Source organism: Gopherus evgoodei, unplaced genomic scaffold (assembly GCF_007399415.2).
Source record: "Gopherus evgoodei ecotype Sinaloan lineage unplaced genomic scaffold, rGopEvg1_v1.p scaffold_35_arrow_ctg1, whole genome shotgun sequence".
Classification (NCBI taxonomy): domain Eukaryota; kingdom Metazoa; phylum Chordata; order Testudines; family Testudinidae; genus Gopherus; species Gopherus evgoodei.
Window position 1 is genome coordinate 3,930,001 of NW_022060027.1, and position 26,283 is coordinate 3,956,283.

General features: G+C 60.5%; 1 protein-coding gene across 2 annotated transcripts; it reads left to right on the forward strand.

Annotated features, from left to right (window-relative positions):
* The first annotated feature begins 249 nt into the window (after positions 1-249).
* PRKCG (protein kinase C gamma) lies at positions 250-26,182 on the forward strand. 2 transcript variants are annotated; one of them, XM_030544809.1, is made up of 18 exons: positions 250-635; positions 4,066-4,097; positions 8,506-8,588; positions 9,974-10,085; positions 10,547-10,678; positions 12,888-13,044; positions 13,514-13,648; positions 14,448-14,535; positions 14,940-14,969; positions 16,237-16,374; positions 16,987-17,160; positions 20,852-20,943; positions 21,954-22,016; positions 22,137-22,275; positions 24,345-24,425; positions 24,614-24,721; positions 24,929-25,069; positions 25,835-26,182. In XM_030544809.1, exons 1-18 carry the CDS (start codon positions 469-471, stop codon positions 26,015-26,017), a joined length of 2,055 nt encoding a protein of 684 aa, XP_030400669.1. In that variant the 5' UTR covers positions 250-468; the 3' UTR covers positions 26,018-26,182. The 2 variants fall into 2 exon arrangements, with proteins under 2 accessions (XP_030400669.1, XP_030400670.1); XM_030544810.1 differs by lacking the exon at positions 250-635 and adding an exon at positions 3,094-3,125.
* Positions 26,183-26,283: the final 101 nt, after the last annotated feature.

Consider the following 26,283-nt stretch of genomic DNA (forward strand, 5'->3'; position numbering starts at 1 on the left):
ACCGGCCGGCAGCTCCCCGGCCGGTGCACCCGTCCCCACCTCGGCTCCCGGCGGCGCCTGCTGGAAACCTCTGCTCCGGCGGCGCCTTCAGCCCTCCGGTCCCTGCCTCCTCTTCTATCCCCCTGTTCTCATCCCTCCCTCCCTTTCTTCCCTCCATCCCTCCGGTCCCTGCTTCCTGTTCTCATCCCTCCTTCTCTCATCTCTTCCTACCTTCTCTCTACCCCCATCTCCCCTTCTCCCCATCTTTTCTCTCATCCCTCCCTCCATCCTCAGCCTCCTCTTCTCTCCGTCCCCCCCCCGCCTTCTCTTCTCCCATCTCTGTTCTGTGCATCCCTCCATCCCTCCGACCTCCCTTCTTTGCATCCATCCCTCCTCTCTGTTCACTCCTCCATCCACCCAGTCCCTTCATCTCCCCTTCCTCTTTCTATCGTTTCCCACCCGCCCGGGGCTGGGGGCCCAGGTGGGGCCATGGCGCTGGTCGCCTCGCCCACCGAGCTGGAGTGCCTGACCAAGCCGCTCTTCTGCCGCAAGGGGGCGCTGCGCCAGAAGCTGATCCACGAGGTCAAGAGCCACAAATTCACGGCGCGATTCTTCAAGCAGCCCACGTTCTGCAGCCACTGCACGGACTTCATCTGGTGAGACCCCCCTAGCGCCCCCCCATCACCTCCTAGTGCCCCCCTAGCGCCCCCCCAGACCACGTTCTGCAGCCACTGCACAGACTTCATCTGGTGAGACCCCCCCTAGCGCCCCCCCATCACCTCCTAGTGCCCCCCTAGCGCCCCCCAGACCACGTTCTGCAGCCACTGCACGGACTTCATCTGGTGAGACCCCCCTAGCGCCCCCCGATCATCTCTTAGTGCTCCCCTAGCGCCCCCCCAGACCACGTTCTGCAGCCACTGCACAGACTTCATCTGGTGAGACCCCCCCTGGCGTCCCCCCATCACCTCCTAGTGCCCCCCTAGCGCCCCCCAGACCACGTTCTGCAGCCATTGCATGGACTTCATCTGGTGAGACCACCCTAGCGCCCCCCCATCACCTCCTAGTGCCCCCCTAGCGCCCCCCAGACCACGTTCTGCAGTCATTGCATGGACTTCATCTGGTGAGACCCCCCTAGCGCCCCCCCATCACCTCCTAGTGCCCCCTAGCGCCCCCCCAGCCCACGTTCTGCAGCCACTGCACGGACTTCATCTGGTGAGATCCCCCCTAGCGCCCCCCATCACCTCCTAGTGCCCCCCTAGCGCCCCCCCAGCCCACGTTCTGCAGCCACTGCACGGACTTCATCTGGTGACACCCCCCTAGCGCCCCCCATCACCTCCTAGTGCCCCCCTAGCGCCCCCCCAGCCCACGTTCTGCAGCCACTGCATGGACATCATCTGGTGAGACCACCCCTAGCGCCCCCCATCACCTCCTAGTGCCCCCCTAGCGCCCCCCAGACCACGTTCTGCAGCCATTGCATGGACTTCATCTGGTGAGACCACCCTAGCGCCCCCCCCATCACCTCCTAGTGCCCCCCTAGCGCCCCCCAGACCACGTTCTGCAGCCATTGCATGGACTTCATCTGGTGAGACCCCCCTAGCGCCCCCCCATCACCTCCTAGTGCCCCCTAGCGCCCCCCCAGCCCACGTTCTGCAGCCACTGCACGGACTTCATCTGGTGAGATCCCCCCTAGCGCCCCCCATCACCTCCTAGTGCCCCCCTAGCGCCCCCCCAGCCCACGTTCTGCAGCCACTGCACGGACTTCATCTGGTGACACCCCCCTAGCGCCCCCCATCACCTCCTAGTGCCCCCCTAGCGCCCCCCCAGCCCACGTTCTGCAGCCACTGCATGGACTTCATCTGGTGAGACCACCCCTAGCGCCCCCCATCACCTCCTAGTGCCCCCCTAGCGCCCCCCAGACCACGTTCTGCAGCCATTGCATGGACTTCATCTGGTGAGACCACCCTAGCGCCCCCCCATCACCTCCTAGTGCCCCCCCTAGCGCCCCCCAGACCACGTTCTGCAGTCATTGCATGGACTTCATCTGGTGAGACCCCCCTAGCGCCCCCCCATCACCTCCTAGTGCCCCCTAGCGCCCCCCAGCCCACGTTCTGCAGCCACTGCACGGACTTCATCTGGTGAGATCCCCCCTAGCGCCCCCCATCACCTCCTAGTGCCCCCCTAGCGCCCCCCAGACCACGTTCTGCAGCCATTGCACGGACTTCATCTGGTGACACCCCCCTAGCGCCCCCCATCACCTCCTAGTGCCCCCCTAGCGCCCCCCCAGCCCACGTTCTGCAGCCACTGCATGGACATCATCTGGTGAGACCACCCCTAGCGCCCCCCATCACCTCCTAGTGCCCCCCTAGCGCCCCCCAGACCACGTTCTGCAGCCATTGCATGGACTTCATCTGGTGAGACCACCCTAGCGCCCCCCCATCACCTCCTAGTGCCCCCCTAGCGCCCCCCAGACCACGTTCTGCAGCCATTGCATGGACTTCATCTGGTGAGACCCCCCTAGCGCCCCCCCATCACCTCCTAGTGCCCCCTAGCGCCCCCCCAGCCCACGTTCTGCAGCCACTGCACGGACTTCATCTGGTGAGATCCCCCCTAGCGCCCCCCATCACCTCCTAGTGCCCCCCTAGCGCCCCCCCAGCCCACGTTCTGCAGCCTCTGCACGGACTTCATCTGGTGACACCCCCCTAGCGCCCCCCATCACCTCCTAGTGCCCCCCTAGCGCCCCCCCAGCCCACGTTCTGCAGCCACTGCATGGACTTCATCTGGTGAGACCACCCCTAGCGCCCCCCATCACCTCCTAGTGCCCCCCTAGCGCCCCCCAGACCACGTTCTGCAGCCATTGCATGGACTTCATCTGGTGAGACCACCCTAGCGCCCCCCATCACCTCCTAGTGCCCCCCTAACGCCCCCTAGCCCATGAACTCTGTGCAGTGGCTGCAGAACATGGGCTAGGGGGCGCTAGGGGGGCACTAGGAGGTGATGGGGGGCGCTAGGGTGGTCTCACCAGATGAAGTCCATGCAATGGCTGCAGAACATCTGGTGAGACCCCCCCTAGCGCCCCCCATCACCTCCTAGTGCCCCCCTAGCGCCCCCCAGCCCACGTTCTGCAGCCATTGCACGGACTTCATCTGGTGAGACCACCCCTAGCGCCCCCCGATCACCTCCTAGTGCCCCCCTAGCGCCCCCCAGCCCACGTTCTGCAGCCACTGCACAGACTTCATCTGGTGAGACCCCCCCCCAGTGCCCCCTCATCACCTCCTAGTGCCCCCCAGCACCTCCCCCACACACATTCTGCAGCCACTGCACCCGACTTCATCTGGTGAGACCCCCCCCAGTGCCCCCTCATCACCTCCTAGTGCCCCCCAGCACCTCCCCCACATATTCTGCAGCCACTGCACCCGACTTCATCTGGTGGGATCCTCCCCAGCATCCCCCAACTCCATCTTTTCCCCCTCCCCCATGGGTCTGCTGCTGCCACCCTTCCTTTAGTCTTAGCATGTCTGGAGGGACTGGTTGGTTCAGAGCTGGGGACAGGACCCAGGAGTTCTGGCTCCCAGCCCCGCTGCTCTAACCACCAGACCCCACTCCCCTCCCAGAGCCGGGAAGAGAACCCAGGAGTCCTGGCTCCCGGCTCCCCCGCTCTAACTACTAGACCCCACTCCCTTCCCAGAGCCAGGGAGAGAACCCAGGAGTCCTGGCTCCCGGCTCCCCCGCTCTAACCACTAGATCCCACTCCCCTCCCAGAGCCGGGAAGAGAACCCAGGAGTCCTGGCTCCCGGCTCCCCCGCTCTAACCACTAGACCCCACTCCCCTCCCAGAGCCGGGAAGAGAACCCAGGAGTCCTGGCTCCCGGCTCCCCCGCTCTAACCACTAGACCCCACTCCCTTCCCAGAGCCAGGGAGAGAACCCAGGAGTCCTGGCTCCCAGCCTCCTACTTTGTGGCATAGCCAATGTTGGGGAAGGGGAGGAGTGAGGCGCATGTTAACTATGTGTATTGGGGTGAGCCGAGTGTGGGCAACTCATTGCAGTGGTGAGCCCCAAAGTAACATTGTGCTGCTCTCTTGCTTGCAGGGGGATCGGGAAGCAGGGACTGCAGTGTCTAGGTAAGAGACCCCCTCCCACCCTGCAGGGTCAGTGACACCCCCCCCAGCCCCCTCACTCCACTGAGAGCCATGCTCAGGGGGAGATAGTCACTCCTGCTCTCAGCCTTGGGGTCCTCCCTTCTGGCTACTGGTGATGGTATAACCAGCCCCCGTGCTGCACCCCAGATGTGGTCGCGTGTCACGGGGAGGGACATTGCAGCCCGTTCCCAGCACAGAGCTTATGGCTCTCTAGGCTCTGAACCGGATTTTTTGACTCCGGCTATTTTGGGGACTGGCTGGAAAATTCCATGTTTCTGTTTTTAAAAAGCCCCAAAATAGCTAATACCGGGTGACCTTTCATATGCTCAATGCTTTATTCTTTAAGCTTCTTTGACACCTGGGGATCAGGACTCCTGGGTTCTCTCCCTGGCTCTGGGAGCGGAGCGGGATCTAGCAGTTAGAGCAGGAGAGCCAGGACTCCTGGGTTCTCTCCCTGGCTCTGGGAGCGGAGCGGGGTCTAGCGGTTAGAGCAGGAGAGCCAGGTCTCCTGGGTTCTCTCCCTGGCTCTGGAAGGGGAGCAGGGTCTAGCGGTTAGAGCAGGAGAGCCAGGTCTGCTGGGTTCTCTCCCTGGCTCTGGGAGGGGAGCGGGATCCAGTGGTTAGTGCAGGGGAGCCAGGACTCCTGGGTTCTCTCCAGTGACGTGGGGTTGGTTTGCTCTTGAGTGTCTGGACAGGAGGTCAGTCCCTGAGCCAGGGATAGGGGGTGGTTTTGGCACCAGATTTGCTGGGTTAGAGCAGAGGGTGGCTCGGAGCCAGGACTCCTGGGTTCACTGCCCGGTTCTGAGAGGAGAGTGTGTATTTGTGGGGCTGGGAGTGGAGGATCTGGGGGGTTTGTGTTTAGGGGAGTTCTGTGGGGGTTATGCGGTATCGGGGGGGCTTTGTGTGGGGTAGGAGGCCTGTGGGGCTAGCTGGGCGGCTGTGTAGGGGATCTGGATGGGGTGGGGAGATTTCTTCCTGCCTCCCCCCTCCTGCAGGTAGGGGTGTATGTGTGTATGTGTGGGGATAACAGGGAAATCCCCGTATGCTCCGAATGGGGGTGTGGCTCTGCGGTTGATTGGCCAGTGATGAACTGGGGGAGCAGTTGCCAAGCGATGAACAGCTTTGGGTAGGGGGATGTGGTGGTGTTTCCTGCCAGTCCTAGAGTGGGTGGGGGCAGTTCTAGGGGACTCTGCCCCTCCCCCAGCTGGCAATGTGAGGCCCAGTGTGGTGGGGGTGGGATCTGAGTGTTAAGTGGTGGGGGGGGACCAAATGGATGGCACGGGGGTGATTCTTAGAGTGTCCTCACTGGGGTGTGTCTGGAGGGGGCCATGATGGGGGAAACATGCACATGGGGGTGGGTGACGGGTGGATGGGTGTGTGTGCACATGGGAGTGGGTGGAGGGGTGTGTGACAGTGGGTGGAGATATGTGCACACGAGGTGGGTTGAGGGGGGCGTGATGGGTTGTGCGCGGTGATGGGGAAGGCTGTGGTGGTGAATGTATTTGGGGGCCAGGTGTGCAAGAGCAAGTGGGGTGTTAGTGTCAAGCTGCCAGGGCTGTGTATGAGTGTGTCAGGGTGTGGGGATAGGTGTGCAGGTGCCGAGATGGCACATGGGGTGCGTGTGACAGACACCCTTGCACAAGTGTGTGGTTGGAGGCTAGGTGGCACGTACCTTTACACACCGGTGGGCATGGGTGCATGCAGAGACTTGGTACGACTGGCTAGACATGTCGGTGGTGGGCACGACTGTGCTGACTTTTGCACATATGTGTGTTGGTGCAGTGAGATAGAGCTGGTGGGCACAGATCTATGGGATTGGCAGCTGGGGGTGTGAATGGGTGTGCATTTGCATGAGTGTACATCTATACAAGTGTATTTATTTGCACAAGGATGCAGGGAGTGTGCACTAGTGTGTGAATTTGCACATATGCAGGGGTTGCACAAGTATGCACATTTGCACATATGCATAGGAGTATGCAGGTGAATGTGTGCATGTGCACAAGTGCATGCCTTTGCACAAACGTGTGGTGTTTGCATTTGCACGAGTGTGTGCATGTTTGCGTGCATTGGCCTGTGTGTGGATTGAGGTGTGCATGCAGACCTTTTGTATTAGTGCGTCAGTGTGGTGGGAGGGTGCGCACGAGGCAGGGGTGCGTTTGCACAAGCGTAGCTGGGCATGCATGGGGATGGCCCCGGGGTGTGGAGCATTTCTGGGCTGTGTGCAGGGGTGGGTATGCAGGAGGCAGTGTCAAGGTGGGTCATGATTGGGGTGAGTGTGCGCACGGGGCGTATGGAGGGGAGAACGGCGGGGGGCATGTATTTACCCTAGGGTATGGCTCGTGCATGTGGCTATGTGGGGTGGGAGCATAAGCAACAGGGCTCTGGATGGACCCTGGGCAGGGGGAGCTCAGGGCTGCGGGGGGTGCCTCCTGGAGCCTTGGCCCCCTGGGAGACAGGCAGAGCTGGGGTGGCTGGTGGCAGCGGTGGGATGCAGCAGGTTCCCAGACACCCCCCCCCTTCACTTCTTGGTGCAGCTGGCCAGGGGGAGGGGATGTGGGGGAGCCGTTGCCATGGGAACCCCGCGTGGGTAATAAGTTTGCTTCGTCCCAGCCCAGATCCCTGGGGGCCCCCATTGCTCCCCACTTAGGGCAGAAAGGTTGACTGAGGGTGGGGGCCAGGACTCCTGGGTTCTGTCCCTGGCTCGGGGCTAGTGGTGGGAGCAGCCTGTGTGGCATGGGGGGGCTGGACGGCTCCGAGGAGGCAGGAGGAGTCAAGCCCCCCCCCACTCTCCCCCAAGTCCAATCTGCTGCCCCCCCCATCTCCTGGCACTTGTGGTTTCTGCTCCTGCCTGTTTCCATGGAGACCCGTCTTCCAAATCTCCCCGGCTCGCTCCTCCGAGCCTTAAGATGCTGTTAGAGGGGGAAGGGGAGAGAAACGACCCCCCCCGAGCCATCCCCCGATTCGTTCCTGAGCCTTCTCCTGACCCATCCCCTCAACTCCCTCTGCTAGTCCCCCCTCAACTCCCCCTGACCCGTCCCATCCCCACAACTCCTCCAACTAGTCCCCCCTCAACTCCCTCCTGACCCGTCCCCCTGACCCATCCCCACAACTCCTCCAACTAGTCCCCCCTCAACTCCCTCCTGACCCGTCCCATCCCCACAACTCCCTCTGCTAGTCCCCCCTCAACTCCCTCCTGACCCGTCCCCCCGACCCATCCCCACAACTCCTCCAGCTAGTCCCCCCTCAACTCCCTCCTGACCCGTCCCCCCGACCCAGCCCCCCAACTCCCCTCAACCCATCCCCACAATTCCCCTGACCCGTCCCCCCGACCCATCCCCACAACTCCTCCAACTAGTCCCCCCTCAACTCCCCCTGACCCATTCCCACAACTCCCCCCGACTCCCCCTGACCCGTCCCCCCAACCTGTACCCCTGACCCATCCCCACAACTCCCCCCGACCCTCCCCACAACTCCCCCAACTAGTCCCCCCTCAACTCCCCTCGACCCGTCCCCTCAACTCCCCCGACCTGTCCCCCCGACCTGTTCCCACAACTCCCCCAACCCATCCCCCTGACTCCCCCAACTTGTCCCCTCAACTCCCCCCAACTCTCCAGACCCGTCCCCCTGACACATCCCTGAACCTTTTCTTGACTTGTCCCCTCAACGCCCCCCACCAGTCCCTGAGCCTTCCCCTTACTCGTCCCCCTGACTCCCCCGACTTATCCCCTCAACTCCCCTCGAGCAGTCCTTGAGCCTTCCCGTTACTCGTCCCCCTGACTCCCCCGACTTATCCCCTCAACGCCCCCCGACCAGTCCCTGAGCCTTCCCCTTACTTGTCCCCCGACCCGTCCCCGGACTCATCCCAGAGCCTTTTCCTGATCCTTCCCCCCCCAATCCCCCTGACTCCCCTGACCTGTCCCCCAAAACTCCCCTGAACCTTTGCTTCAAACCCCTGAATCTTCTCTTCAACCCCCCTAAACATCCCTCCCAAACTTACTCCCGACCCCACTGAACCTTCCCTCCCAACCTCAGCCCTGCCCCCCAAATTCAACCCCAAACTTTCCCCCAACATGCTGAGCCTTCCCCCCCAAATGCACCGCTACCCACGAACCGTCCCCTACTCCCCCAGCTGGCCTGCCCCTCTGGTGCTGGCTGTCCCAGGATTGGGGGGGGACCTTCCGCCCACAGCGGAGAGGAGGTGCTATAAAACTTACGAGTCTAGGGGTCCGTTGATCCAGGATTCCCCAGCCCTAAATCTGGGCTCTGGGAGGGATCTGAATGGGGTGTGGGTGGGGGGGGTATCACAGCACTGTCCTGAACTTGCTCTGCTAATGGTTCTATTTGCCCCCCCTCTTCTCTCTGCCCCCCCCCCATTCGCCCATCCCACCAAGTCTGCAGCTTCGTCGTACACAAACGGTGCCATGAATTTGTCACCTTCGAATGCCCGGGAGCCGGGAAAGGACCCCAGACAGATGTGAGTGACAGATGGTTGCCAGGATGCCTGGGTTCTCTCCCCAGCTGTGATGGGGGTGGGGTCTAGTGGTTAGAGCGGAGATGTGGGGGGGCAGAGAGCCAGGACTCCTGGGTTCTCTCCCCAGCTCTGAGAGAGGGGTGGAGTCTAGTGGTTAGAGCGTGGATGTGGGGGGGCCAGGGAGCCAGGACACCTGGGTTCTATCCCTGGCTTTGGAGGAAATCCTTTGGTGGGGAAGAAGACAGCTCCACCCCCACCCCCCCAGGTGGGCGTCCCAATTTCTCCAGCTATTTTTACTGCCCAAGTGGGGGGTGGAGCACGGTGGAAAACACAGACACGGCCCAGATTCTATGTCCTTGGCCTGGAAAGGGGGAAGGAGGAAGGGAGGTGGAAGAGGAGAAGAGAGCGGGAGGGAAAGGAAGCAGGAATGTCGTTAGCAGTCACATCCCTTCCATGCAAACACCCCCCTTCATACTCTTTCCTTGCACACACACATGCCCCCTTGGGCACCTGTGCAAGGCCCACTGCAAGCTCACCTTCCTCCTTGCACGCTCAGCGCACGCTGGCTCACCTCTGTGTGCACACACAAGTGCTCGTGCAATTCCCTGGGCAAGCTCACATTCATACCCCTTGCACACACCTGCACACTTGCACCCTCTCTGTGGAAACTCACATTTGCACATGCAGATAAGCTGGTGGATTCCTTTGTGCAAGCTCCCATATGCATGTTTAGATACACATATGCACACTGTGTCCTTTGCACATACATGCCCACTCCCCATACAAGCTCACGTTTGCACGCTGTGCACCCTTGTGCTATTCCTTGTGCAAACTCATGCTTAATCCCTTGCAGTCACACAAATGCACAGCCTTCATGCACGTGCGCACACACACGTATACCCTATTCAAGCTCCTCTGTGCACCTGTAGATGCTTGTGCATGCATCAGTGCAAGTTGTGCACACTCAGGGATGCTGACACACACTTGTGTGTGCTCTATCCTTTGCACATGCACACCCACACCCAATTCGAGCTCACATTTGCACACTCCCGTGTGCAATTCCCTGTGTAACCTTATGTTGACACTCCTTGCACGCGCATACAAATGCAAGCCTTCTGTGCAAGCTCACGCATGCCCCGTGCGATCCCATGTCTGCGCACTTGGACACACTTGTGCACACGCCATCCTTGGCACAGGCAGGCCCGTGCCCTGTGCTAGGTCCCGGGAGCACACTCGGACATGCCCTTGGGTGAGAACGTTCATCCTCCCGCTTGCCCCTCTGGCCTGTGTGGCTAGCCTTGCATGCCTCCCGTGCAAACTGACACTCATTGTCTGCCTGTGTACTGGTGATGGGGGGGGCTCTGATCTATCTGCTTCCCCCCCCCCAGGACCCCCGGAACAAGCACAAGTTCAAGATTCACAGCTACAGCAGCCCAACCTTCTGCGACCACTGCGGCTCCCTGCTCTATGGGCTGGTGCACCAGGGCATGAAGTGCTCCTGTGAGTAGGAGGGGAGGGGGTGGATGGGAGAGTGGGAGCAAGGTGGGGGGGATGGGGAGGGGCAGGGGTAAATAGGGAGGGGGTAGGAGCAAGGCCTTGAAGGGTGGCAGGCAGTGGGCGTGAGGTCTGGAGTCTTGGGGGAGGGGGCCAGAAAGGGGGTGGGAGCGAGGCCCTGGGGGCTGTGGTGGGTTGGAGCAAGACTTAGGAGGGGCAGGGGAGACCTGGGAGCAAGGTCTGGGGGTTGCGGGGGGCGGGGGAGAGCGAGATGTGGGGGGAGGGGTTGCAGGGGGAGGGGCAAGGCCTGGGGGTGGGTGGGACTGAGATGTGGGGGTGGGGTGGGCAGGAGTGAGGCCCGGAGGCGGGTGGGTTGCAGTGCGAACCCTGGTGTTAGGGCTGCGGGTGGGGGGGATGGCCTAGGGGTGAGATCCCCTTCCCCCCTCACTCTCTGGCGCCCCCCGCAGGCTGCGAGATGAACGTGCACAAGCGCTGCGTGCAGAGCGTGCCCAGCCTGTGCGGGGTGGATCACACGGAGCGCCGTGGCCGCCTGCAGCTCCGCATTGAGACGCTCGGCGGGGAGGAGATCCGTGTCTTTGGTACGGGGGCCGGGCGGGCGGGTTTGGAATTTCCGGCTCGCCCCAGGTAACGTCTGGGCCGCCGGGCCCGCCCGGGGCAGATCTCCGTCGAGTTCGGCCGAGAGCCGGGCTCGAACCGACGGCGCCTGGCTGCAGCTTGGGCCCTGCTGTGGTGTAGACGCTACCTGCGCTGCCGGAGGGGGGTTCTCCTGGCCGCTGTCCCCAGCTGGCTTGGCTCTGGTGCTCGGAGCTGTCCGTTCCCCACAGGCCTCAGCTTCGGCCACCACCGGGTCTCCCCACGGAGACCCTCGGGCCGGGCGCTCGCTGTGGGGGATGGCGAGGGGCTGCCATGCCGTGGGGGCAAAGAGGGCGCTGGGATTGGGGCCCTGAGGCCCTGGCTAGAACGGATCAGCTTGGGGGGGGGGGTGGAGTGTGTGTGTGGGGGGCAGACTGTGTCCTGGGAGCCCCAGCTCTGATCACCCTGCGTTACCCCTCCTGCCCCCCCCAAACACAGCAAAGTTCCAGGCAACCTGAGCGCCCGTGTGGGGTTCAGAGTCTCCCTCGGCCGCCAGCCAGAGGGAGCTTCTCAGCCGCAGCACAGCAGGGCTGGCACCCCCAGTGTCTGTCTGTCCGTCTGTCCCTCCAGCCCCCGCCCCCGGCATCTGTCTGTCCGTCTCCCTCCAACCCCCGCCCCCAGTGTCTGTCTGTCCGTCTGTCCCTCCAACCCCCGCCCCCGGCGTCTGTCTGTCTGTCCGTCTCCCTCCAACCCCCGCCCCCAGTGTCTGTCTGTCTGTCTGTCCGTCTCCCTCCAACCCCCGCCCCCAGCGTCTGTCTGTCTGTCTGTCTATCCATCCCTCCAACCCCTGCCCCTGGCGTCTGTCTGTCTGTCCGTCCCTCCAACCCCCGCCCCGACGTCTCTGTCTGTCCGTCCCTCCAACCCCTGGCGTCTGTCTGTCCGTCTCCTTCCAACCCCCGCCCCCAGCATCTGTCTGTCTGTCTGTCCCTCCAGCCCCCTCCCCCCCTGGCATCTGTCTGTCTGTCTGTCTGTCCCTCCAGCCCCCTCCCCCCCCGGCATCTGTCTGTCTGTCCGTCCCTCCAGCCCCCGCCCCCAGCGTCTGTCTGTCTGTCCCTCCAACCCCCTCCAAGCTGTCTCTGTCTTTACGACCCCTCCCCCCCACATCTGTCTGTCTGTTTTCCCAATCCCCCACCGCATCGCTCTGTCTGTCTATCCATCCCCCCATCTCTCTGCCCATCCACCCCCCCTCCCCACACACACCCCCTCCCCGTCTATCCTTGGTTTAGTGGCTAATGTTGCCACCTAGTGGTGACTTGGATTTCGCTTTGCAATGGGTGGCCGGGGGCGGGGCGGGGGTGGGGATTTGCTCAGTAGGGGGGTCTCTCCTGGCGGTCCCTGCTGGCCCCAGGGGGTGCTGTGCTGCCAGGTGCTCTTAGCCTCAGTCTGGGGGGTTGGATCGGGAGGGGCTGGGAGCCAGGACGCCTGGGTTCTCTCCCTGGCTGTGGGAGGGGAGTGGGGGTTAGTGGTTAGAGCAGGGGGGGCCTGGGAGCCAGGACTCCTGGGTTCTCTCCCTGGCTGTGGGAGGGGAGTGGGGTCTAGTGGGAGGGGGCTGGGAGCCAGGACTCCTGGGTTCTCTCCCTGGCTGTGGGAGGGGAGTGGGGTCTAGTGGGAGGGGGCTGGGAGCCAGGACTCCTGGGTTCTATTCCCGGCTCTGCAGCTCAGCACTCTCCCCCTCTCCCCTTCACACCCTCCCTCGCATTCTCGTGCTCCCAGCTGGAGCATGTAAGAGGTGGAAAGAAACCCATCCAGCCATGCTTACATAACGGGGATTCCTCGGCAGCTCCCTGCACGCAGCCCTCCGCCACAGTCCTGCTCCCCCTGGGCCAGGGTGTGGGCGTGAGGTCACGGGACACCGCAGCATGTACACCGCCGTCTGTGATCAACACACCACACTCAGCAGTGGGGAGAGAACCCAGGAATCCTGGGGCCCATCCCCGCCCTGCTCTGACCACTAGACACCACTCCCCTCCCAGAGCCAGGCAGAGAACCCAGGAGTCCTGGGTCCTAGTCCACCCCTGCACTAACCACAAGACCCTACTCCCTTTGCTGGCCTGGGGATGGAACCCAGGAGTCCAGGCTCCCAGTCCCCCCTCCTAGAAGGGGTCAGACTGAGCTCTCAGGGCCACGTGCTGATCTGTGGTCCCTCCCCCCTAGTGGGTGAGGCCCGGAACCTCATCCCCATGGACCCCAATGGGCTGTCGGACCCCTACGTGAAGCTGAAGCTCATCCCGGACCCCAAGAACGTGAGCAAGCAGAAAACCCGGACTGTGAAATCCACTCTGAACCCCGTGTGGAACGAGACCTTCCTATTGTGAGTGCCCCGGGCACAGGCGGGCAGGTGGGCGTGGGTATGTGCCTGGGTACATTCCTGGACTGGAGATATGGGGGTCCTACAGCTCCCACGGGTGTCTGGACACAGCCACGAAACATGGGCCTGTCAGAGCTCCCACGGGTGTCTGTATCCTAACCTCCCACCCCCAAATACTCTCCCCATGTCCCCAGAGTGCCCCCCCTCTTCTGCGGTTGAGGGGACAGTAGGGCCCCCCCCATCAGCCACAATCCCTTCTCCCCTCAAAATAAACCAAGATTTTGCAGCCCCTCCAATGGAATCCGGTCCACTCCTGGAGATTCTCCCCCTGTCCTGGCAGCAGCAGTAGTAGGGCTTTTATCCACATTTCTTGTCCAGAGGGCAAACATTCACCCCCACCCCCATTTAAAGGGGCAGGCGGCTGGGTTGGTGGTTTAATCTCCCCCTCCCCTTGACCTCCCCCACCCCCCAGCACACTGAGGCCGGGAGACGTGGAGCGGCGGCTGTCCATCGAGGTGTGGGACTGGGACCGCACCTCACGCAATGACTTCATGGGAGCCATGTCCTTCGGCGTGTCGGAACTGCTCAAGGGACACGCAGATGGATGGTAAGTGGGGGGCGGGGGCTGCACCCCAGGAGGGGGCGTGCAGGGGAGGCGGGAAGCCAGGCCCACGGCTCACTCTCGCTCTCTCTCTCCATCGTTCTGTCTGTTTGGGTATTTGGCTGTGTCCGGCTGCCTCGGCGCTGCCGCGTCCCCGTGCTCCCTCCCCGTGCGGTTCTTGCACTGCTTGCCTTTCCACCTGCGTCCTCTCTGCACTCACGGCTTTCATTTTCTTTGCTCTGTCCCACGTCTCCTTTGCACACGTGCACTCTGTGTTTCTTTCTTTTCACGTTTGCCCTTGTTTTTCTTTGCACCCCTCCACTTTTTCTTTCTTTGCGCTCTTTCACTTTCTTTGCATACTTTCACTTTGCACACTCGCACTTTTTCTTTTCACGTTGACTTTCTTTCCGCTCACTTTCACTTTCTTTGCACTCCTTCACTTTTTCTTTCTTTACACGTTCACTTTCCTTGCATACTTTCACTTTTTCTTTGCACTCGTCTCTGCATACTTTCACTTTGCACTCATCTCTTTGCACACTTCACTTTTTTCCTTTCCCTTTCACTTTTTCTTCGCATTCCTTTCTTTGCACACTTTCACTCTTTGCATTTCTGTGCACACTTTCACTTTTTTCTTTGCATCCTCCTTTGTCTTTCTTTACGCTTTGCTCTTTCTTTCTTTCTTTCTTTCTTTCTTTCTTTCTTTCTTTCTTTCTTTCTTTCTTTCTTTCTTTCTTTCTTTCTTTCCCTCCCTGCCCTTCCCCCCCGCCCCCCCCCGGTGTTGTGCCTGTCTCTGTCCCTGTCTCAGGTACAAGTTACTCAACCAGGAGGAGGGGGAGTATTACAATGTCCCCGTGGCTGATGCCGAAAATTGTGGGCTGCTGCAGAAATTTGAGGTAACCCCTCCCCCAAAGCTAAGCAGGGCCAGGCCAGTTCAGTTATTGGACAGCAGACTGAGAAAACTCCCACGTGCTGCAGGGAGCAGGGGGGCTCAGTAGGGGGCGCTGCCCTGGCCATCAGTGCTGGCCCCATTGCCCCAGCATGGCACTAAGAGATGCTGGGCTGCAGGGAGCGGGGTGGGGAGCTCGGCAGGGGGTGCTGTACCACAAGGACCCCATCTTTCAGCTGTGACATAACCCTCCAAAGCCCAGAGGACTGTGGAATTGGGGCATGAACCCTGGTGCCTGGGGGCAGATTCCTGGTCCAGCCCCCCTCCCTCCCTGTCCCCAGCAGCTGTGGGGCCTCCTGGGCTGGGGGACACAGCGTTCGGCCACTGACCTTCTCCCCCTCTCTCTTGCAGGCCTGCAACTACCCCCTGGAGCTGTACCAGGTAACGCCTGGGGCTCGGGGCCCCTCTGCGCGAAGTGTGTGGGGAGAGGGGCTGGCCAGGCTGGCGATGCTCTGGGTGGCTGTTCCCCTTCTCTCCAGCAGAGGGAAGCAAAGAGCCTCAAGCCAACCCCAGTGGGGCACGGGGTCTAGTGGTTAGAGTGGGGGGGCTGGGAGCCAGGACTTCTGGGTTCTCTGTGTCACTCTCCTGGCCTAATAGGTCTCAAACTCCCTGGGGCTCCCAATTCCGCCGCCCCCCCCCCGTTCCCCTCCAAGTATTTCTTTAATCAACTCCTGTTGTTTGGAAACAGTCTCCAAGGTTCTGGGGGTGGGGCTTGTTGGGGGGGGGGCAGTGACCAGAGCCGTCAAGGTCTGGTTGGGGGATCCCTGTTCTCTGGGTCTGGGGGGACCCCAGTGAATCCCCCTCTGTGGGGAGATGGAGGGATTGGGGTTGGAGGGGGAGGTGGGTAAAGGGGTGGGGGAAAGGTTTGAGGGGATGCAGCTCCCCCCGTGGGGTGCAATTGTGCAAGGGGGGACTGCCTTGGGGGGAGCGACCCTGGATTATGATCCCCCCACTCTGCCCCTAGGCACCCCAATCCCACCCTGGCCCCCAGCAGCTTCCTAACCCCTCACTTTGTGCCTGCCCCATTCACTCACTGTCCTGTTACCCCAAACCCCACAACTGGCCCTCCCCACAGCACCCCTGCCCCCGTTCCCATCACGGTGCCCCCCCACCCTGAGCCACATGACTGCCCCATTTTTCCCTCCCCCATCGCCACCCCCATTTCCCTCCCCGCACCCTCCAGGTTTCATCGCAGAGGTGGATTAAGGTTTCCTGGTGCCCTGGGCCAGAGCAAGTGGGGAGGAGGGGGCCCTCCCCTCCCCTTCCACCTGCGGTCCTGCCCCTATCCCGCCCCTTCTGCTGGTGGCCCCACCCACAGCCCCACCCTTTTCTGCCCCTTCCCTGGGGCCCCGTCCCTATTCCACCTAGGGTTCCGCCCCATTTCCCCCCCAGCACTGCTCCTTTCTGTGTGTCTCCCCCACCCCCGCCGCTACGTCCCCTGCCGGGGGTGGAGCGGGGTCGGGGCTCCAGGCTTCCACTGCCGGGAGCAGATTTTCTCCAGGGCCCCTGAGCACAAACCCCATCGGCCCAGTGGCTATTGCCACCCCCAGTGCTCTCCCCCCCCCCCTTCCCTCCCCCCCGACCCGCTCCCCCTCCCCACAAGGCTGGGGCTAGCCGCTCACCGTGCCCCATCTCTGCCCCCCCACAGAAGGTGCGCCGCGGGCCAGGCCCCTCGCCCACCCCTAGCCCCACGGACTCCAAGCACGGCAGCTTCTTTGGGACCAGCCGCTTCCACATCTCCGACTTCAACTTCCTCATGGTGCTGGGGAAGGGCAGCTTCGGCAAGGTGAGGGCGCCCCGGACACCTGGGTTCTCTCCTTGGCTCTGGGAGGGGAGTGGGGGCTGGTGAGTTAGAGCCATGGGGGCTGGGAGCCCGGATGCCTGGGTTCTCTTCCTGGCTCTGGCAGAGGAGCAGGGTCTGGTGGTTGGATCAGGAGCACTAACTCTGGGGCGATGTAGTCGGGGTCCTGCAGAAGATCAGGGTGGTCACTCTGGGGAAGGTGTTCTCCTGCATATCCCCAAAGCTGTGATCTCAAAGTGGCCCTTCGCCTCCTGGAGAGAGACACAACCAGGCCCTTGCCTCAGGGGGGTGCCAGCTCCCATCCGGCCCCAGGGCAGGACTGGCTGGCTCAGGGGGGCTGGGAATGGGGCCCGGGGCCTCTCCCCTCTAGGGGGTGCTGGCTCCCAGCCGGCCCCAGGGCAGGACTAGCTGGCTCAGGGGGTGGGGAATGGGGCACGGGGCCTTTCCCCTCTAGGGGATGCTGTCTCCCAGCCGGCCCCAGGGCAGGACTGGCTGGCTCAGGGGGGCTGGGAATGGGGCATGGGGCCTGTCCCCTCTCGCTGGCTCCCACCCGACCCCAGGGCAGGACTGGCTGGCTCAGGGCTGTGGCCCCCACAGGTGATGCTGGCCGAGCGGCGGGGCACGGACGAGCTCTACGCCATCAAAATCCTGAAGAAGGACGTGATCATCCAGGACGACGACGTGGAATGTACCATGGTGGAGAAGCGGGTCCTGGCGCTCAGCGACCGGCCGCACTTCCTCACCCAGCTGCACTCCACCTTCCAGACCACGGTACCCCCAGGGGGGGCAGGATACAGGGGTAGATGAGCCCATGGGGCTGATCCAGAGGGCAGGGAGGGGGCAGGATACCGAGGTAGATAGGCCTGTGGGACTGATCCAAAAGGTCTTGGATACCAGGCTGGCTGGGCCTGTGGGGCAAATCCAGAGGGGCCGGGATACTGGGGTAGGTTGGCCTGTGGGGCTGATCCGGAGGGGCAGGGAGGGAGCAGGATACCAGGGTAGATGGGCCCGTGGGGCTGATCCAGGGGACAGGAAGGGTCTGGATACCAGGGTAGATGGGCCGGGGGGCTGATCCGGGGGCTAGGAATGGGGTGGGATACCGGGGTAAATGGGCCCGTGGGCTGATCAAGGGGGCAGGGAGAGGGCAGGATACCAGGGTAGATGGGCCTGTGGGGCTGATCCGGGGGGTAGGGAGGGTGCGGGATACCGGGGTAGATGGGGTGTGGGGCTGATCCGGGGGGCAGGGAGAGGGTGGGATACCAGGGTAGATGGGCCCACGGGGCTGATCCGGGGGGCAGGGAGGGGGCAGGATACCAGGGTAGATGGGCCCACGGGGCTGATCCGGGGGGCAGGGTGTTGTTCCACAAACTTACACAGGATCGTTTTAGGGGTTAAGACAAAGATGCCACATTTATTATTAATCCGTAACTATTAGCAAATACCCTAATGCTTATACACATACACTTACACACACACACACACACCCCAAGATGTTCTGCAGCTGCTGGATAGTTACCAGTCCTGATTGCAGTTTGAGTTCGCAGCTTGGGATCGGAGCTCGTGGCAGCTAACTGGCCAGGAAAGCTGAGCACGAGGAGGAGCTGGGTCTCTGTCGGGTGCGCACCGATGCTCCTTGACGTTGGTAGCAGAACGTTACCCAAAGTCTCTCATCTCGCCCTTCCCTTTTTATAGGAGTTTAGTTTGGATTCAAAGTTCCTAGGTCTCCCTGTGTCACGCCGCCTCTGGGTTTGCTTGATCACCCGTTAATTGCAGGCGTGACTGTCAGCCTGGGACCTGGCTTTGATCTTCCTTCTGTTGTTTCTTTTTAGGGTGGATGCTTCTTGCTTGAGTTAGGGCTGTTGTCTAGTTCTTCAGCCGTTGGTATTTGAACTTTATCTCATCAGGACGGGCTGGTGCTGGAGGTTGATTCTATCACCCATGCATACCTCATTCACACCGGCCCCTGGGGCTCAGGATTGCTGCTCCGTATCTCTTTCCCACACCTCACTAGATTCCCTCGGGGCATCTTCCCAGTCAGGGACGTCACTCTGGGGATTAAAGTCCCGCTCTTCTGCCGTTACCGCTGCTATCTGTCGGTTTGCGAATCCCAGCCTTTGTTTAAGGTGCTGGATAAGGGACTCTGGCTGTGATTAGCGGGGAGAGCTTTACTTTGTTGTATGGTTAACCTCTTTACCATGCCTTGCAATATTCGATTCTCTCTTTCTATTTTTTCCTTTTCCCTGACCTGTTCCTCTAACTCCTTTTCTCTTTGTTTGCCCTCCCTGAGTGCCTCCCAGAGAGGGTCTAACTGGCTTTGCACCCCTGTCGCTACCACTTTTCATCTGTCTGCCTCTTTTTCCATATGAGTGAGTTTTTCATGCAGGGAGGCATTCTCCTCCTGGCAGGATGCCAAGCGGGAGTATAAATCCCTGCATGCGTCCCACAAAAGCCAGATTGCTGCTGAATCCCTTTTAGTTGGAGTAGGCTTGTACAGGATTATATACCTTGCCAGCCTATTCTCCAAATCTGAAATAGTACACACATCTCCCAGCCCCCCTTCCGTCCACGGGCTGTGTCCAAACCTCTGTAGTACTTGTTTAAAGGGTGTGGGCTCTTGGACAAAAGACAGCGTTCCCTGTTTTTCTCTAAAGATGTCTTTAGACTGTGTCTTCCTAAACATTTTCCCTAACAAGTGTGCCATAGCCAAGTACAACACAGGAAACTGAGCTGATAAATATCAGAATACTAGAACCTCCAATTCCTAAAGGAGTGACTTACAAATAACAATTTTCCCTTTTTAACTCCTGGAGGAACAACTTAACCCTCTCTGGGCCAGAGGAAGAGACACCAAGTCTCCCTCTGTATTACTCGGTCTGCTATCACCGAGGGTTCATACACCAATTATACAAATCCTTCCCCGGATCAGATCCTTTCCCGGATCAGAGTGAGAAACGCTAAGTTCTCCTCTTTAGCTCAGTCTCGCTACGGCTGAGGGTGTATGTACCTCTACACCACAATTTAAACCTAAACTCCTATATCCTTCAGAGTTTGGTTAATTAACTGAAAGTTTACACTTTTTTTTTTCCTAGTGCCAGGCTTGCTAAAGCTGGCGGTGTGCACACGAGTTTTATAATAACTGTGGATTCTATGCTTGCTCCCCCTTTCGCATTCTCCACCAATAATGTTGTCCCACAAACTTACACAGGATCGTTTTAGGGGTTAAGACAAAGATGCCACATTTATTATTAATCCGTAACTATTAGCAAATACCTTAATGCTTATACACATACACTCACACACACACACACACCAAAATGTTCTGCAGCTGCTGGATAGTTACCAGTCCTGATTGCAGTTTGAGTTCGCAGCTTGGGATCGGAGCTCGTGGCAGCTAACTGGCCAGGAAAGCTGAGCACGAGGAGGAGCCGGGTCTCTGTCGGGCGCGCACCGATGCTCCTTGACGTTGGTAGCAGAACGTTACCCAAAGTCTCTCATCTCACCCTTCCCTTTTTATAGGAGTTTAGTTTGGATTCAAAGTTCCTAGGTCTCGCTGTGTCACGCCGCCTCTGGGTTTGCTTGATCACCCGTCAATTGCAGGCGTGACTGTCAGCCTGGGACCTGGCTTTGATCTTCCTTCTGTTGTTTCTTTTTAGGGTGGATGCTTCTTGCTTGAGTTAGGGCTGTTGTCTAGTTCTTCAGCCGTTGGTATTTGAACTTTATCTCATCAGGACGGGCTGGTGCTGGAGGTTGATTCTATCACCCATGCATACCTCATTCACACATCTCAACTAGACTAATAAAATTACAGTATGGCTTGCAAAAATGGGGGCTGCAGCACAAGCCTTCTACAAAATGGAGTCAGCATTTTAAAATGGGTTTTGAGTTACAATATTGCACAGAAGTTACAATGTTACAATGTAGGCAAAATGGCAAGTGTAATGAAATGGTGAACAGAAGTTACAATGGTACAGTGATTAACTAAAAACAATTTCATTCACATTGGTTCTACAAGGGAGGGGGCGGGATACCGGGGTAGATGGGCCTGTGGGGCTGATCCAGGGGGGATGGGAGGAGGTGGGATACCGGGGTAAATGGACCTGTGAGGCTGATCCAGGGAGCAGGGAGGGGGTGGGATACCGGGGTAGATGGGCCCATGGGGCTGATCTTGGGGGAGAGGGAGGGTGCGGGATACCAGTGTAGATTGGCCGGTGGGGCTGATCCAGGGGGCACGGAGAGGGCAGGATACTGGCGTAGATGGGCCTGTGGGGCTGATCCAGGGGGCACGGAGAGGGCGGGATACTGGGGTAGATGGACCCTTTGGGCTGATCCGAGGGGGCGGGATACTGGGGTAGATGGGCCTGTAGGGCTGATCCAGGGGGCACGGAGGGGGCGGGATACCAGGGTAGATGGGCCTAGGGGTCTGTTCTGTCCGCCATGGCCCCGTCTCACCCGCCCCGTCCAGGACCGACTCTATTTCGTGATGGAATACGTCGATGGCGGAGACCTCATGTACCACATCCAGCAGGTCGGGAAGTTCAAGGAGCCTCATGCCATGTACGTGCACCCCGCCCCCGAGGGGCCACATCCCAGCACCGGGCGAGGGGCCCCCGGATACCCAGCCCCCGCCCCCACCCCGCCCCCGAGGGGCCGCGTCCCAGTGCCGGGCAAGGAGTCCCCGGATACCCAGCCCCCACCCCGCCCTGCCCCCGAGGGGCCGCCTCCCAGTGCCGGGCGAGGGGTCCCCGGATACCCAGCCCCTGCACCCCACCCCGCCCCCGAGGGGCCCCGTCCCAGCGCCGCGTGAGGGGTCCCCGGATACCCAGCTCCCACCCCACCCTGCCCCCAAGGGGCCATGTCCCAGCACCGGGCGAGGGGTCCCCAGATACCCACCCCACCCTGCCCCCAAGGGGCCACGTCCCAGCACCGGGCGAGGGGTCACCGGATACCCAACCCCTGCCCCCCGCCCCCGAGGGGTCACGTCCCAGCGCCGGGTGAGGGGTTCCCGGATACCCAGCCCCAACCCCACCCCGCCCCCGAGGGGCCGTGTCCCAGCACCGGGCGAGGGGTCCCCGGATACCCAGCCCTGCCCCCACCCCGCCCCCGAGGGGCCGTGTCCCAGCACCGGGCAAGGGGTCCCCAGATACCAAGCCCCCACCCCGCCCCAGAAGGGCCATGTCCCAGCGCTGGGCACGGGTTCCCTGAATACCCAGCTCCCGCACCCCACCCCAGAAGGGCCATGTCCCAGCGCCGGGCGAGGGGTCCCTGAATACCCAGCCCCCGCACCCCACCCAGAAGGGCCATGTCCCAGCGCCGGGCACGGGTTCCCTGAATACCCAGCTCCCGTGCCCACCCCAGAGGGGCCATGTCTCAGCACCGGGCCAGGTGTCCCCGGATACCCAGCCCTCACGCCCCACCCCAGATGCGGTCGCATCCCAGCACCGGGCGAGGGGTCCCCGTGAAACGCTCTGCGGCCATGGATCAGTCAAGACATTGAAGGGACGTTGTAGGTGGTGAATCGATTTTGCAAGTCACCTTTGACTGTTCTGTCTCCCCCCCGCTTGTAGGTTCTACGCAGCAGAGATCGCCATCGGCCTCTTCTTCCTGCACAACAAGGGCATCATCTATCGGTGAGTGGAAACTGCCTCTGCTGGGTTGTTGGCTACAGTCTCTGCTCCCCACCTGCCATGGGGCCGGATGGGAGCAGGCGCCCCTTGGAGGCGGAAGCCCAGCCCTGTCTCTCCCCACAGGGATCTGAAGCTGGATAACGTGATGCTGGATGCCGAGGGCCACATTAAGATCACGGATTTCGGGATGTGCAAAGAGAACATCTTCCCCGGAGTGACCACCCGGACCTTCTGTGGGACCCCCGACTACATCGCCCCGGAGGTAGCACCCCCAATCCAGCCACTAGACCCCACTCCCGTCCCAGAGCCAGGGAGAGAACCCAGGAGTCCTGGCTCCCAGCCCCCTGCTCTAACCACTACACCCCACTCCTCTCCCTGGGCTGGGGGGAGAACCCAGGTGTTCTAGTGCCTAGATCCCCTCTGCTCTAACCACTACACACCACTTCCCTCACAGAGCCGGGGAGAGAACCCAGGAGCCAGGTCTGGTTGGGGGTAGGAGGCTGGGGGTGACCCCCCCACCCTGGGTACAATCTGGACTGTTGAATTGCCCTGTGCCTTTAATTCTCCGCAGTGCCTCTTACGCTGCTTTGCTAGAGAGCAGCCGCCTCTCGGGGCTCTGCTCACCCGCAGCCCTTGGGATGTGGAGTCGCCCCCAGCTGAGCTGCATGACTGCTGTGCCAGCCACGCATGACATACACACAGGCCGACACCCATCAATTCCCCAGCCCTGGCCTTGCACCCCAGACATGTGCGTCCTGCACTGCACCCATAAACAGTGCACGAATATGCACCAGGGACACGAATATGCACCAGGGGTGCAAATACGCACCAGCCTTTGTTAACCTGAGGAGAGATTTCCCGAGCGCTTCAGCAAGGATAACATACAAGAATAACACGTTTGGTACCTAGAGGAAGATCGATGATTTTCAGTGTTTAAGGCATGAAAGTCAGAATCGGTTACAAAAGAAATAAAAGAGAAAACCGTGAGTTAAACGTTACCCGGCTAGATACGATTTAAGAAGCAAACGGATTTCTCTCCCCCGAAAGCCTGCTGCAGCCCATGTGCAAAGCTTTCCAGTTAGACCAGGGGTCGGCAACCTTTCAGAAGTGCTGTGCCGAATCTTCAGTTATTCACTCTACTTTAAGGTTTCGCGTGCCGGTAATACATTTTAACCTTTTTAGAAGGTCTCTTTTTAGAAGTCTATAATATATAACTAAACCATTGTTGTATGTCAAGTAACTAAGGTTTTAAAAATATTTAAGCAGCTTCATTTAAAATTAAATTAAAATGCAGAGCCCCCCGGACCGGTGGCCAGGATCTGGGCAGTGTGAGTGCCTCTGAAAATCAGCTCGCATGCAGCCTTCAGCACCTGTGCAATAGGTCGCCTACCCCTGAGTTAGACCCACTCCCCTCAGTTCAGTGTCCTTCCGGTATTCATTGACGTTATGAGCAGAGTGATGTAAGGCGAAGAGGGAAGGTCATTTGTGTGTTGTGTGTTCTCCCTGCTTACGCTCCAACCCCCTGTGCTGGAAAAGTCCTTGCTGGGTCATGGGGTTAGGCACTGGCCTGGCATACGGGCTGTGCAATTGGTCTTTTATATGAATGGTACGTTCTTTTGTTTATACCTTCCCCGCCTTCTGCGGAATGTCTGAATAAACAGGTAATGGCTCCAACAAGCCAGTGTGCCTTTGTCTCTGAGAAACTGGCTTGTGGGTCTCACCCAGCATTGCAACACATTTCAGTAATAATAATCATACCATAAAATCTTATAACTCCATATACAATGTTGGTACACACATCGTCATGGGACAATGATGTTCAGCAGATTATGAGTTTTCAAATGGTGTCTCACAAGGCATGCTTTGTATAAAATGCAACATAGCCCTATGCAAGTAGTGAACATGGGGTACAGGGTATCACAGTGGGTGTCTGCTTTTTGGGGGGCTGGTCTCCTGGCAGTGACTCCGTCCCACCTACTCCCCACATTATCTCCTAGGCTTGGGAGCTGGGGAGGGATAAACCATTGGCAGGGGCTGTAGTGAAGTTGGCCCTGCTTCTTGTGCTGTAGCACCGCCCCCCATTGCAGATGTCCTCCTCCCTCAAATCCCAGTTTGCTGTGCTGGCTGGGGGATACTCTTGAAGGGGAAGTGTCCTTTTAAATCTTCCTCTGTGTGTGTGTAGGACAATATATCTCATCGCTGGTGCGGGGGATGGTGGGGGGAGTTTCCTTTGCCATAAGGTAATTCCTCTCCCCCCCACCCCATGGAGTTGAGGGCCTGTGATACAGGGTAAGAGCCTCCTAACTTGTCCTGGCTTTCTCCCTGCCCTAGATAATCGCCTACCAGCCCTACGGGAAGTCGGTGGATTGGTGGTCCTTCGGCGTGTTGCTCTATGAGATGCTAGCGGGACAGGTAACTGTGGGGGGAGGGGCGCGGGGGCTGGGTGCATAGATCCTGTGGGGGATGGGGGGTGAATCCTGGTGCTAGTACCCCACGGAGGGGGCTGGGGGGGTAGTCTGGCCTCAGTGCCCTGGGGCGGGTGGAGGGGGGCAGATTCCGCTGGGAGGGACTGGCTCTGTCCCCCTCTGCTCTCCCCCCAGCCCCCTTTTGACGGGGAGGATGAGGACGAGCTGTTCCAGGCGATTATGGAGCACACGGTGTCCTACCCGAAGTCGCTGTCCCGCGAGGCCGTCTCCATCTGCAAAGGGGTGAGTGACCCCTGGAGGGGTGCCATCCTGGCCTTTGACCCCCCCCCCCAGTTTCTGGGGGAGGGGCAGGCTGGGGTGAAGCCGTGGCAGGGGTGAGTTGGGGTGAGGGGAGGGTCCCCACCCCCGAGGGGCTGGGAGAGGCGGATCAGTTGGTCCGGAGGGTCTGTGGTGCTGATGTCACTGTCTCTCTCCCCCCCCCCCACCCAGTTCCTCACCAAGCACCCCCTGAAACGCCTGGGCTCGGGGCCAGCCGGGGAGCAGGACATCCGGGAGCACGGCTTTTTCCGCTGGTTGGACTGGGAGAGCCTGGAGCGCCTGGAAATCCCTCCTCCCTTCACACCCCGCCCGGTGAGTGATCCCCCTCCATGCTGCTCCCCAAACCCTCTCTTGGAGAGTGACCCCCTCATCTCACTCCTTGTACCCCCACCTGGAGAATGACCCCCCCATCCTGCTCCCCAAACCCTCTCCTGGAGACTGACCTTCCCATCATGCTCCCTTCACCCCCTGCCTGGTGAGTGACTCTCCCAGTCCACTGCAGGTTCCCCCTTCCTGGAGAGTGACTCCCCCGTCTCGCTCCTTGTACCCCAGCCTGGAGAGTGTTTCCCCCATCCCTATCCATGTACCCCCCCATCCTGATGCCCTTCACCCCTTGTTGGTGGGTGACCACCCCATCCCAGCCTTCTTCACACCTCCAATGAACCCCCACCCCCACCTGTCCGCCCCCTGTAACCCCCCACAGAGCAGGTGTGGGTCCCTATGGGGAATCAGGAGTCCCAACAGAGCCTGTGATTAGGGGGACCCCATGGGTGCAGCTCTGCCCAACCCCCATGTGACCGCAGGGAGGGGGTGCTGTGGGGGGGGAAAGCAGGGGGTCACTAGAGTCTGAGCCAGCAGGAGTGGGGCTGGCGTATGGGGTGGGGGGACAGTGAAGGGGTAGGGGCCAAGGGAAGTAACCCGGCTCTTCTTTCTCTTCCCCCCCCCCACCCCGTCATCTGTCTTGCTGTCTGTCCGTCCCTGCCTGGATCTGTCTCGCTGCGCGTCTGGATCTCTCCCTCGTGGTCTCTGTCCGTGTCCGTCTGCCCCTCTCGGGCCGTCTCCGTCTGTCCATCCCAGTGCGGGAGGAGCGGCGAGAACTTCGACAAGTTTTTCACGCGGGCGGTGCCGGCGCTGACCCCCCCGGACCAGCTGGTCATGGCGGGGCTGGACCAGAGCGAATTCCAGGGCTTCACCTATATCAACCCCGACTTCGTGCACCTCTCGCTGCGCCCCCCCACCTCCCCCATCTCCATGGTCTGACCTGCCGGCTCCCCCATGGCTTAACCTGTCTGTAACCTGAGCACCCCCCCCGCCCCTCCGCGATCTACCCTGTACGTGGTCTGTCCCCACCCTCCCAGCTTGTGTGCACAGAAATGCAGCCTCCTCTGGGGTGGGGGGTGGATACACGGGGACACCTCGCCTGGCCCATTTTGTGGCTATGCAGCAAAACTGTAAAATAAGTTTGGGACAGGAAGTGAAAGAGAATCTCACACCTAAATACAGCTGTGAGCCACCAGATTTCAGGA